Below are 14742 nucleotides of genomic sequence, written 5' to 3' on the forward strand. Positions count from 1 at the left end.
TCCTCACTTTCAGTCACCACATCCAATCAATTGTCACCTTGTTCCTATCTCCACAATATCCCTCATATGCCTTCCCTTCCCTCTACTCACAAAGCTACCATTCCAGTTCAGGTCTTCTTTCTTTGCCTTTCACTTAGAACTACAGCAATAGCCTCATAATTGGTCTCTCTTTTTTCTTCCCTTTCTAATCAATTCTCTACACAACTGCCAAAGTGGTTTAGCACAAGTCTAAGCATGCCACTTCTCTACTCAGTAAACTCAAGTGGCTCCCTCTTATGATTAAATAGAATCTCCTCAGTTTGGTATTTAAAGCTCTTTAAAAGCTAGCCACATACTATCTTTCTATTCTTTTTAGAGATTACTCCCCATCCATGCACTCTATGGTCCAGCTACAATGGCCTACTCACTGTTCCTCACATGCAATGCTCCATCTTCTACCTTCATGCCTTTGAACTGGCTCTCCCCTATTCCTGCAATGCTCTTCCTCCTCATCTAATGTCTCTTAAGATTCTTTGGCATTCTTTAAAAAATTCAATTAAAATGCCATTATATGAAGAATTCTTTCCTCAGCATCCCAGATGCTAGCACCTTTCTATCTAAAGTTACCTTGTATTTACAGTATATGTATTTTGCATATACCTATTTATATACATACTGTCTCCCCTATTAGAATATTAGCATCTTAAGAAAAGGGACTAGTTTCACCCATTTTTTTATCCTCGTGGCTTAGCACAGTGATTAGACTATATTATAGGCTTTATATTGTTAATATATTGTTAAATATACCTAACATTTAGACTATATGTTATGCTACCTTTCACTTATATACCATATCAATTTATTTTTATGTCCTTAATAATCTACCTTAATCTGTTGGCTCTTGGTTTCATATATAAAGTCATAAAAGGCCACTTAAATGTTTATATACAACTCAGGATAAAATCAGAGGATCATTGATTTCAAGTTGAAAGGAACCTTGGAGAGGCCATCTATTCCAACTTCCCCATTTTATAGATGAGAAAATTTAGCTCCAGGTATTTTGTGATTTTACGAATGATACACCAAGCATATAGTAAGAGTTGGTGTCATAATACCAAATGCACGGAGATACATAATATATGTTTTTAATAATGGTCACCTCCATGGTTGCCTTCTGGTCTGAATTATCGAAATAACTGCCTCAAATTTTCAATGTTGTATCATAAGTTAGAGTAAATTGCAAACATTTGTTAATACTACACTAAGTAAGGATGTAAGATGACTTTTCACATGACAATTAGAAGTAAATTATATTCTCAGTTTTACTCTTATTGGACTTCAAGCCACATTTTCTCAAAATAATAAATTTGACAGAAAGGCATGGAGAAGCTTATATAACAAAGTTTTAGTATGTTAAATGTTCTATTGTTATAATTTTTCATAATTTTGAAATTTTTTTCTGAGTTCAAGTACATTTCACTGTACTATAATTTAAATTTGTTCAGATTTAGCATTTTTCTTATGGGTGTCAGAAAAGTTAGAAATAATCTCTCACTAAACACAATGGAAAAGGCATCTTGAACTGTCTTCTTAAAAAGACTGGATCATTGCACAAAGATACAGTAATACTTAAAACTCAAAGACACAGTAACTTGAGTAATATAACTAAAAACAGATTATTGTAGGTTTTTAAAAAAATCTATATAGTAACTCAACTGATTGTCTAGAGGCTAAATCCAAACTGAGCTGGCTTGCTCTCAGGTCTACCAAGGCTGAATTTTCCTTTGCAATGCTGCTCTTCAGAATGTCTAGAAAGGTCTGAAAATGCTGTGCAGCTTCTTGAGCTAGAGATTCAGTTATCTTTCTGTTAAATGAAACAGAACATAAATCAGCACACAAGAGAATTACAAAATCATGTCAAAAATCCATTTTGCCCTTTATACACCCTCACTGAACAGATAGCCATTTACTAATAAAATACAAAAATCACTTACATTTATTTCTTACATAAATTATAAATTATTATGTATAATTTTAAAACTCAATCATAATGCTAACAAAATAACAAAAATGTAGCTTTCTTTTCTTTTACTTTCATATTTTTGAATTTCATTTCTATCATTTTTATGATTATAGTGAGTTTGCATATTATTCCTTCTTATACTTTCTTCATTCTATCATTTTATGTCTTCCAATATTTCTTAGTATTCTACATAGCTGTCATTTCTAATGCTGCATGAATGTTCCATTACATTCCTTACAGTTTGTTTAGCCATTTCCCAATCATTGTACAAATGTGTTGTCTTCAGCCCTTTACCACACAAAACTGCATTTAATATTTTTGCACAGATGAGTCTTTTTTCATGTCAATAACATGCTTAATATATAGTCCTAAAATTGAATTTACTAGATCAAAGGGAATGAATAATTTTGTCAAACACTGCATAATTCTGTATTGTTTTCTAAAAAGGTTGCATCACTACCAAAAGGATTATCTCTCCACGATCTCACTAATATTTTATAATTTTAAATTCTCTGCCCATTGTTATTAAATAAGTTATATATAATTATATATTTAATATAAAGGATATGAACCTAACCTATGACTCAATACCTTTATTTCATTACTTTTATTTTATTTATTAATTATTTTATTATTTCATTTATTTCATTCCTTTATACCAACAATACCGAAAATATGAATAAATTTTTAAAAATTTACAAAAACACAGAATACCTATAGATAAAGCAGGAAATAGGTAACCTTAAATAATCTTTAATTTCTTCAAATGAAATTAATTTTTTATTAATTTTCTTAATAATAGTAAGTTAATACTATTTTTTTAAAAAAGCAATTGGAGTTAAGTAACTTGCCCAAGATTACATGGCCAGTTATTTTGTGTGGGTGTTAAGTATCTGAGGCCAGAACTGATCCCGGGTTCTCCTGACTCCGGGGCAGCACTCTTACTCACTACGCCACCTAGCCACCCCTATAAGTTAATACTATTAATTAAAACTGCCAAATAAAGGCACCAATAACAGATGGATTCACATGTTAATTATTCTATACAGAGAACAAATAATACCTATACTATATAAGCTATTTTCACAAGTATAAAGAATATAATTCAAAGAGGCTAATACGGTTTTGATTGTCAAACCTGACAAAGGTAAGGCAGATATATAAAATTTCAGTCCAACATTATTAATACATATTATTGTAAAATATTAAATATTGACAAGATGTTTTATTATATAAAAATTCCTTGAATATAAAATTTATTATTTTCTTCTGTATAGTTTGATATGTCGGTTAGTTTTAATGAAGTTTTTTTTTCTTAATTCTTTGTTTTAAGGGTTGGCTCTTTGGAAAGGGTAGAGGAAGAGCCAAGTTAGCTATTGAAGGTTGAATAAAAACAAAATATATCAACAACATTGTACCTTAAAAATAACTATTTTTTTCCAGATTATGATAAATGGAAAGAGAGCTGGATTTTAGAGTCAAAGGAAATAATTTCATCTTTCTTGAGCCTCAATTTCCTCATCTGTAAAATGAGGTATTGGACTAGATGATCTCTAAAGTCACTTCTACTTCTAAATTTCGTGATCTTTTTATCTGCCACTTTTGACTGCAAACTTTCAAAATTTGTGATTGAGTCATTTTCCATATTTGGTCTGCTGCTTCCTCTATTTCCATCATTCTTTCCTTAAGAACCCAAGTCTATGCTTCATTTAATCCACTGGATTTTTTTATGTTTTACAAAAATATTTCTGAACAGTTGAGTTCCATCATAATTTTGTTTCTACTAGCATTAATTTCTTCTATTTTATAACATAATGTTCTTACTATTACTTAATATTTTTATTTTGATATCATATTAAATTCCTTTAACATGCTTACTATCCATTTTATACTATATTCAACAAATTTTAGCTTTGTTTCTGATGCTACAGTTTGCTTCTGGCAATTTCATCTCTCCTTCTTTTAGTCTGCAACATTTTTTCATTGCTTAGAACTCTTCTTTGAGCAATTTTAAATTATTTTAAGCAAATTCTACCTTTGTTTCCTTTTTTCCATTAGCTTTTGTTTATTGACAAATAATGTATTTTACAGTCAGATACAGTATAAGAAGAGTGTGGGCTTATTCCAGAATAGGAAGACAAGTCTTGGAGAAACCAGGCTACTGATAATGTGAAAGCCTGAGAATTAGGTATGGTAAGGAGTATATTAAGATATATAACCTGAGACATTAAGGGCTATTCCAGGCAGAATTCTCTTTTGATATAAGGCTCCCCAATTGGAAAAAAAAAAAGTGTTTTACTACTAGAATCCTCTCCCTCCCAAAGGACGTCATCATTGCTGAATTTCCCATTATTCACTAAAATGCACTGGCTTATAGCAGCAAAATCTAGATTCTGTTTGATTTTATCTTAGTTTATAAAACCATGACACTTTCATTTATATTGTGGGAGTGCGGAAAGGAGAGTAGTTCTGGTTAGGATGATATAGGGACTCAGAGACAATGAAAATTTGGAGGGACTAAAGGTGCTGCATACTTTGTATATAGAAAGGATGTCTAAATAAACTTAAAACCTAATACAGATTGTGTTACCTTTATCCCTAATATCAGAGATGATTCTGCAAAGGGTACCGAATCTCCAGGTAAAGCTAAGGCTGCTCTAAATTTTTATACCACCAAAGGTATGCTAAACTAATATCAATATTTCTAGGTGGGAAGGAGAGAAAGTTCTAATATAAAGGTTCTTTAAGAAGAGACTTTAGTCTTTCTTTTCTGATGCCTTAGCAGTCTAAATCCACTAGTAGCCACAAATGTACAACACCACAGCAGTTGCTGGTCTACTGGATACAGGCAGGAGTAGGGAGGGAATGGTGATGGAATGAAGAGGTCTCCAAATACCCTTTTATGTAACTAGCAGCACATGCATAATGTTGGTGAAGCCTGGACCTGGATGCCAACCTGTCAGTACAATGATCACATCACCTTTCTTGATGAAGTCATGAATTCTGTCAACTTCAAGGTCAAAATTAACCTCAAAGTCTACATCTTTGGCCTGTGACTCATGGAGAAACTGCACAGTGCAGGAAAAATGCATTGGTACAGATGAGCCTGAGCACTATGAGTAATAGGAGCCTGAGGATGGCACCTGGCTACCTAGTGAGCAGAACTTTGAGATATGGGGAGGAAATCTAGTGAGGATAATGGCCCCATTAACACTGTTACACTTAAAGGCTTCCCTGCAGTATCTTGGCAATAGCTTCAGTGGGGTCCTTGAGTTCAGAGGACAGGCAGCAAAGCTTCTCAAACTGAGAGTGAAAGATGGTGACCTCTGACTCTCAAAAATTAATTGGGGTATTCTTACAGCTTCTACTTACTGGGTAGTCTCCTTTAACAGTCTCCCAAGACAGCAGAATACAGTCAGCTCTATCCAAGACAGAATCAGTCATGTAATTGTCTTCAATCTATGTGGTGCATTATTTCTTAATCAAGTTCTCTAGTATCTGAGTGGAACGTATAACAGGATTCCCAGTTAAATTACACCTTTAAATCATTATTTTTCTGAGTAATGGAGACCTTTTCTACTGAGATATAAAACCCTAGTTCTACACACACACACACACACACACACACACACACACACACACACACACACACACACACACCATGATGTCATCAATGGTTTCCAAGATCTCCCCAAATCTTCAGAGTTCTTCATACTTCTCAATCTTGCCGATGAGCTTAATGTTCTTTCCTCTTTCTCCCAGAAGCTTTGACTGCATGAATATCAGTTACTTTTTATTTGAAAGATGGAAATTCCATATATATATATATATATATGTCTTGCTCGATTCCAAATTACAGATATCTTTTATCCTTCTCACACACAGCAGGTAAGTCTACAAATTCTAGGTTCACATCCTTCCTGCTGCCCAAAGTGCCACCATGTTCCACATCAGTCACAATGAAATATTTATCTTTCTCTTTCACAAGCAGAGGAGTGAGCCCATCACCCATAAGGATTTTGCTGCTAATTTCTACCACCTTGAAAATGTTTTATATAGTTTGCCCACAGAATGCTCTCTCTTTTTTTTTTTAAGCAATTGGGGTTGAGTAACTTGTTCAAGGTTACATGGCCAGTTATTTCTGGGTGTGGTGCTAAGTATCTGAGCCCAGATTCGATCTCCAGGTCATCCTGACACTGGGGCCGGTGCTCTTACTCGCTGAGCCACCTAGCTGCCCCTCACAGAATACTCTTATCATACTTTTACACATAGGCGTCATTTCAGGTTATTTTGAGAGTGCCATTCTGCTTCACCTCCACTTCAGCAGTGTCACTACTCCAAATTAATCTAGTTTGGATCTCCAGTCCTTTAGTGCCAAGTGCTATAGCAACAGGCCAGTAGAAGATGTGGTTAGAAATAAAACATTCTGTGTCTTTTTCCCATTTGTAATGCTTTCTGCCTAACACTAATGACTTTCATGGGAGAAATTTAGATGAACTACACTCACTCCAGCTTTTATCACCTCTTTTAACTTTTCCATAGAATGGAAGGCTGGGCCAAATGGGCGAATTATGCTGGTTTTTCTGGCATTTATGCACTCTGAGTCAATGTCCAGATAACGTATTCTACAGCAAAGTATCCTCTATGGCAAGCAACTGTTGGTTCTAAATAAAAGCAGACACTACTTCACTGGGTGACCTGACTATCGTTACAATTCTCCAAAGAGCTCTAAGTGAGGAACTGTTTCCTGGTGCATTCCTTCTCTCTTTAATTTTGTGATGGATGCTACTGATAATTTGTTTTGGTACAGTTTCTGGCAATTTTATCTCTGCTTCTTTTGATACACAATAATTTTATAGTATTGGAGTTGTTATTTTGTTTGTTCATTTCTTTGATCTATTTTAAAAATTATTTTGTTGGGTTTTGGTAGTTTTCCTTTTGGGAAGTATAATTTCTGAGAGTTATACTCTCCATTTTCTCAGAAGTATAGCAGTTCCTTTTTTCTTTAGTTTTTTTTTCTTGAAAACTATTTGGATTAGTAACAATATTGTGCAAACCATTCAATCCAGTCAACATGTACCTCCCTCTTCACAGTCAAAAAATGCCTTTGTTCATCTGATTTTCTTGCCTTCTCCATTACAAATCCACATCCTACTTCTTTAAAGGTGGGGGTCTATATCTAAGGCATTCTTCTCCTCATTGGCTTTTTGGGCCCCTTTTGCCATTTGAGTTAGTCTATTTTTAAGGTGTTATTTTCTTCAGTCAGGTTGTTGACTTACTTTTCATGATTTTCTTGCATCACTCTCATTTCTCTTCCCAATTTTTCCTTTCAGAATCCTTCTTGAGCTCCTCCACAGCCTGTAACCAATTCATATTTTTCTTGGAAGTTTTTGGTGCAGGAGTTCTGACTTCATTGTCTTCTTCCTGTTCCATGCTTTGATCCTTTTCGTCCCCAAAAAAGGAATCTAAGGTTTGATTGCTGTGCTTGCTTTGCTTTCTCTGCTTGCTCATGTTGCCAGATAATTACTTGACTTTTGAGCTCTTTGCCATGGTAGAACTCTGCTACCAGAGAGGAGAGCTTTGTCTCAGATTGCTGGGGTTTTCGCAGCTGCCAGATCTATTAGTTGGGTGCCCTCTCTGAAGCCCTCACAAGGTCTGGCCCACTGGCCACACACCCTAGGACCTCCACCCAAGACAGCAATCCAGATCCAAGCAGGTTAAAGCAAGGATTACCCTCTGAATGGTCTCTTGGTCCCCCTACAATCTGCAGGCTAGGAGCTCTGGACACAGCCACACCGTGGCTCTATAGCTGCCGTGTCTCTGCTGTTTCTCACCCCAGGGCAGGGGCCAGACCATGCTCTTGCATCTCCCCCTCAGTTCCAACAGAGTTCCACATTGACCTTTTACTTTGTCTTTGGTGTTTATGGGTCGATAAGTATGGAAACCACCAGAGCTGCTGGTGATTCACTCTCCTGAAGTCTGCTCAGGCCGTCATTGGTTAGGACTGCCCGGGGGCTAAAACCACAGCTCACAGGGGTTGTGGTGCAGTGATGTAATGCCAAGCAAAGGCAACTTCCCAAGGTTCAAAATACCAGCATAGGTGCTCTCCATTTTATTCAGTGAAAAATTAAGAACAGAGAGAATCAAAATATAGCATAATTCAAAATACAGCATCCATGAAGTATAATTCAATAATCTCCAAGTACTACTCCCCCCGTGGACATTATAATTAATTTAGTCAATCCCAAAGACACTCTTCTAAGTACTACTCCACTCCTAGGCTATACATTCATTTAGTCAACCACAAAGCCCCTCTTCTCAAATGGAGATTAGTTTCCAATCATAAGTAAAGTACATTCATTTGTTCAGAACAAACTTTTTTCATCACGATTTGTTCATCGTCCAGAACCTCTGCAACAACAGGACTGTCTTTCACCAGTGAACAAATCTGGCAGAACAATATCAAAACAGACAAAGTACCAGAATAACAGCCATGTCTCCTCAGTCCTTGGCAGCTCTGGGTGGCAGCTCTCAAAAGTCCTGGGCAATTCAAACTGGCCCTCAGCAATCCTCTCTGTGTCTCTCTGCCTCCAAGGTGCTGCTTCCAAAAAGTTCTTCTGCCTCTCTCTTTGCTTGTGTCTCTCTAAATTTACGTCACCAGCTCCTCCCAGTTCAGTACTCTCTTTTCACATCAACAAGTCCATCCCACAAGTGGGATTCACAAGCTCTGGGTTTTAACATAATCAATCCAAAAACCAAGCCAATACAGGGGGATCTTTAAATTCCATTATTATTACAAGTGAATAGAGCACTGGCCCTGGAGTCAGGAGGACCTGAGTTCAAATCCAGCCTCAGACACTTGACACACTTACTAGCTGTGTGACTTTGGGCAAGTCACTTGACCCCAATTGCCCTCAAAAAAGCAAAAAAAAGAGTGCTTTAGGGGTTGCTAGGTAGTGCAGTGAATAGAGTAGCAGCCCTGAAGTCAGGAGGACCTGAGTTCAAATCTGGCCTCAGACACTTAACACAAAAAACTAGCCATGTGACTTTGGGCAAGTCAACCCCAATTGCCCTCCAAAAAAAGGGGCAAACCCCCCCTCAAAAAAAACACAGCTCATGCAGGGCTGGGCTTGGCTCCCAGTGTGCTGAGATGGACCCTTCCTGTAGGCCTGCCAGGCTACCTTCAGCAGGAGATTTGTTTCTCGGTCATTTTGTGGGTTCTGTAGCTCTAAAATTTGTTTAGAGTCATATTTTATAGGTATTTGAGGTGGCTGTGGGGGGAGCTCACAGAATTTTCCTGTTTCTATGCCACCATCTTGGCTCCACCCCTGGTTGGGGTCTACATCTAATATCTATTTCCTTTATGAAGCTTTCCCTGATAGCTCTAAATTGCATTTCTCTTTCCTTATTATAAATTGCTAAAGGATTATTGCCTGAACTACAAAACTAACATTGGATTTTCTCACTTCTTGTAACTAACTGCTGCTTATCTCATATGAGTGTTGTCTTTCCAATTAGACTATAAGCTCCTTAAAGAAAGGGGCCATGGTTTCTCCACTGCAAGAGTTGCAAAATTCAAGGCAGAAACATAGTAAATGATTATTTTCTGACTTCCCATGTAATTGAGCATGTTTAAGAGATCTTGAAAAGAATGTGTTTTCATATAAATTAAGAATGTCCTCTAAAATATTGGTTTCTTTAATTTCTTTCATCTGTAAATAACAAATTTTAGTGTAATCATATTCCTATTTATCCAACTTACAAATTAGAAAGGTCCAAATTAACAAGGTTTTACTGTGCAAAAAAAAGTTAGGTGTAAAAATAATTCAAGTATTTAACAAATTGAGTCATATTTGATTTTTTAGGATGAGTTTAGGATGTGTCAAGACTATAGCTTCAAGAACAATTAGATTACTTCTGAAATATGTGAAACAAAATAAAAGTGTTTGTAATGGCCATTTTTTCAAAATTATAAAATATCACCATTTTGGTGAAAGAAAACCATGAAGCTTCGAGGGTCATCAAGGGCTGAGAATCCATGGTTCAAGGTGACTAATTAGCTTATATTTCTATCTATAATTATAAAGTATATATGGTTGTTGTGTTTAATTTAGTCATTTTGATAACAATGTTGTATTGCCACAGCTGAGCCAATGCTGTGGTATTTTACATGGACTGTTAAAAATAATGGAATAACAAGGTTGTCTGTAATAGTCATATAACTCTATTCAACTCTATTTCAGTTTAGTGACAAATGGAGTTTTCTAGTTAGTTAGTCAATAAGATTTTTTTAAGTGCTTAATATGTGCCAGGCCCTGTACTAAGCTCCAAGGAAAGCAAAAACATGATCCCTGCCCTCAAAAAGATCCCATTCTAAAGAGGAATAAAAAATGCAAACAAAATACATAGAAGTTATATATAGTTTGAATAGGAAGTAATTTCGTAGGAAAGTCACTAGCAATGGGAGCAGAGGAAAGAAGTAAGGGACAGAAAAGTTCTCTTGCAGAAGATGGGATTTAAGCTGACTCTTGAAGGAAACCAAGATTTGGTGGCAAAGAGGGAGAATATTCTAGGCATGGGAGAAAATCAGTGAAAAGGCATGGAATAAGTAGATGAAATATAATAAAAGAGGAAAGGAAGTGAGAACACTGATTATAGATGGCTTTTCAAGGACTTTAGCCATGAAAGGGAGGAGAGATACAGAACAATAGTATGGTGATTGCATCAAATGATGATTTTTAAAGATATGGTAGATACAGGCATGTTCATAGGCAGTGGAGAAGAAGCCAGTTGATAGCAAGAGATTGAAGTTGAATGAGAAAGTTGGAATGATAGAAGAGGCAATTTGATGAAGAAAAATCTGATGGAATGGAATGTAGAGGAGTTTACCTTGGCAAAGAAGAGGGCTACTACTTCTTTGTGTGAGACAAGGGTAAAGAAGGCATAGTACAGGAAAACATTTAAGTGATGTGATATGAGGAGGGGATAAGATGGAGCTCTTAGAGAATGGCCTCAATTTTTTAAAAATAAAATATGAAGCAGAGTTCTCAGCTAAGGGCATGAAGGAGTATCATGGGAGAGTTAGAGAGGAATAAAAAGGCTTCATATAGATGCTGTGGTGAGTGGAATAACAGATTAGTTAGGAAATATACAAGGATTGCCTTGCTACAATGAGGGCCCAGATGCGATTACGTAGCACTAATTTGTAGTGGGCCCAGTCAGCATAGTTTGATATGTAATTAGGAGTGAAGGCACTAGATGGTGGGCATAATACAAGTGCAATAGGGCTTTACTTTCTGCATGCCCAGATCACTTAACATTGGAGCAACCACATCAGTGATGAAAAATTGATATTGTTCTATATTACTGCTCAAACTACATTTCTTTATCTCTTTGCTGATGAGCTAAGTTTAGAAGTTCAGTTCTCCTGCTAATCACTGTTCTCTTATCCTTGAGGGATGCAGGTGGATACTAGGGAGTCAATCTGGTCTAGTATCTCTACACCACCAATTTATCCTTCAAGGATGTCCAGTTTGTTATCCAAAGAAATCAGGTCTACTATCTCTAACCCTGCAGGTAAACTCAAACAATGAACATTTTTTACTTACAGGAGGGAAGGAGAGGGTTGCTAGTCACTTGTCCCCAATTTCCAATCAATCATATTATCCCCACCCTCATGTTGCCTACCTACCCAACTGTACTCTCCAAAACTAGATGGAGCCTGGTGAGCCCTACCTTGGGGTCTTTGGTAATTGAGAAAGGCCATTGACCCAATTTATTGGTTATTGCTAGCCTAACTAGTAAACTGATCATGCTCAGACCAATGTCAGTTTACCTTAATTTTTTTTTTTTTGCTTTTTGGAGGGCAATTGGGGTTAAGTGACTTGCCCAAAGTCACACGGCTAGTAAGTGTGTAAAGTGCCTGAGGCTGGATTTGAACTCAGGTCCTTCTGACTCCAGGGCCGGTACTCTATTCACTGCGCCACCTAGCCACCCCAGTTTACCTTAATTTTTAAACATAATATCAGAGAGGTTAGGAACCAGCTTCTGGGAAAAGACATTATTCTTGATTGGCTATATCACCAGAATAGGATGCATCTTTAAGAACTACCATCCTGTGATAGTCTCTTATTCCAACTGCATCCAGAAAAGTGAAGGTCCTGTCTAACCATAGCATGGACCTCATAAGCTGAACTGGGTGAGAAGATAACCTCCTCCTCCTCCTCCCTTTTATACTCTGGCTCCAAGAATCAAGTTAGGGATTTTGTTCTGTTTGTCCCTTTTAATTTTAGGTACAGGTGGTAGAGAATTCCCACCAAACCCTGACTCAAGCCATGGTGACTTTAGAGGCAGGATTCCAGACCAAATGTTACAGCTAACCCAGCACAGAAGCCCTGAAAAACCACAATGACTTGGACTTAAGACCAAGGTTGGTTTTTAACTTGGGACTTGGTTTAAGCCTGCTGTTTAGAAATTGGGCAAATTGTAAACCTAATAATCTCCCTAAAAACTGAAGTGGTGCAAGGTGATTATACCCCCCCCCAACCCAAACAAAAGGTTTTTTGAGGGATATTTGTATGTTTGTTCTCATTATATGAAAGCCAATATGATTGTTAATTTGTGGTTAAATGGCATTGGCATTCAGTGGACCCCTAAATTTATGGAGACACCATTGGTGGGCGCTGAAGCCAATGGCAAGAGACTAGATTCTTTCAACACTGCCCCACTTAAGGATACTACAGATCAGTGAGCAAAGGATGAAAATGTAACATAGCTGGCCTTCAGGTAGTGTAAGACAGGGTAGTCAGTATTATACAAGGTTGGAGCTTGGAAGTCACTATTAGTGAAAGAATAAGAGGACAAGTGACTCAAATGTAGAGGACATACACAACAAAATTTAGATCATTGGCTTTTCCCTCTTCTCACAAAATCACATTAAGTATATTCATGAACAATGAAAACCAATTACAAATAGAAATCCAAGGACTAATATCATGTTTTAAACATAGTAGACATTTTTAAATGTTTGTTGAATTGAACCACTAAAAAAAAATGACTCCTTTCAGTATTGAATAGCTTCTGTTTTGAATTATCTTTTGGGGAACAATCTATGCCATTGCTCCTATCCATTAGCACAAACAATTAGGAGTTAAGTATTGTACAAATAATATATTCTCAGCCTTTACTTACTTCCATCTCAGACAAACAAGGACACCATCTTCCCTACCATTTGCTAGTATGGAACGGCCATCAAGTGAAAATACCAGTGATTGAATTCCTTGTCCCTGGTAAGAATGGCATTGAGTCTGAGCAACTATTTCCTGAATGGTTAAAGAAACAGTATTAAAAAAGCATAAATGTTTCTATTTCACTGTGTTTTATTAATGGAATGATATCCACATTTATTTTTCTCCAATTATCATGGACTATTCAGGCAAATACAGATCATAGTAAACACCTGGATTCTTAAGTTTGGGAGCTTATAGTTGAATCTTTGTAATGAATTGCTCATAACAGTTTTGTTATATTGACAGTGACTTAGATATATTAAGCACTTAACCTGCCAATAGTTCAAAAGTCTTTCATACTTACTATTTTGCTGATTTTTACAACATATTTCTGGCACTGAAAGGGAAAGAAGTTATTATTCTCAAAGCATGTGTGAAAAAAATTGAGGCATGAAGAAGTTTAAGCAACTGATTAAAAGTTATACAACAAGAATAAAATAACTAGAACTAAAACTCAGGACCCTACTCTCTCAACTCAGGGCTCTTAAACTAAATTGATAAAAGAACGGCAATATGGTGTAATACAAAGAACATGGTCTTGAAATCAGAAGAATGAGGTTTATATTTATTGCCCCCCTTCCCTTTCTCTTCCCTCCTCCTCTCCTTTTCTCTTGTCTTGTTTTCTCTCTGCATACAGTCTCCTTTGGTGATCCCATGTACTCCATGGATTCATTAACAATTTTTCTTATCCAGAGGTCTTTCAAATCTTTATCTCCATCCCATCCTCTGCCCAGAGTACCAATCCTATATTTCCAACTAATAGATGTCTCCACCTGGATATCTCACCAAAACTTCAAAGCCAACAAATCACAAACTGAAGTCATCTTACCCCCAAATCTTTTCCCCCTTCCATATAGCCTGTCTGTTTTGATTGATGGCACCATTATCCTCTCATCTATGCTTTTAACCTTAGATTTATCTTTGACTCTTGACTTTCTCTCACCTAGCACATCTAATCCATTCTACTTCTAAAGTATCTTTTACAGCTGTTCTCTCCCTTTCTACTCCAATTGCAACCACCTTAGTTAAGACCCCCATTTTTTACCTAAACTATTATAATAATTTTTTTACTTTGTCTTTCCAATATATTCTTCATGCTGCTGCCTCAGTAATCACCATAATGGATCAATGTGATAACTCTACTATTTGAAAATTATTAATGGATCCTCTACTGTGGCTCCCTATTACTTCTAAAATAAAATACAAAATCCTCATTTTGGTTTTCAAAGACCTTTATAACCTGATTGTTCCTTCCTTTTCCAGCTTTTTACTCTTTACTCTCCTCTATGTGCACCATGATCCTTGCACAGAACACTGTCTTCCGACTCTCAACATTTTCACTGGCTGTTCCCTCCATGTCTGGAATGCTCTCCCTCCTAATCTATGCTTCTTAGATTCTGAGAGAGGGAGGGAGAGAGAGAGAGAGAGAGAGAGAGAGAGAGAGAGAGAGAG

At 36.6% G+C, this 14742-nt stretch overlaps 1 protein-coding gene across 1 annotated transcript in view; it reads right to left on the reverse strand.

Moving 5' to 3' along the window:
* LOC138168350 (cilia- and flagella-associated protein 43-like) overlaps positions 1-14742 on the reverse strand; it is a 180349-nt gene that overhangs the window by 79755 nt on the left and 85852 nt on the right. Inside the window, exons 16-17 of the mRNA XM_069097395.1 lie at positions 13193-13323; positions 1696-1843 (exon numbers count right to left, since the gene is read on the reverse strand). Of these exons, the coding sequence (XP_068953496.1) occupies positions 1696-1843; positions 13193-13323 (279 nt within the window). The remainder of the gene's footprint in view (positions 1-1695; positions 1844-13192; positions 13324-14742) is intronic.

This window comes from Petaurus breviceps, unplaced genomic scaffold (assembly GCF_028583685.1).
Source record: "Petaurus breviceps papuanus isolate PSGF00001 unplaced genomic scaffold, PetGlider_PUasm1.0 37, whole genome shotgun sequence".
Taxonomy (NCBI): domain Eukaryota; kingdom Metazoa; phylum Chordata; class Mammalia; order Diprotodontia; family Petauridae; genus Petaurus; species Petaurus breviceps.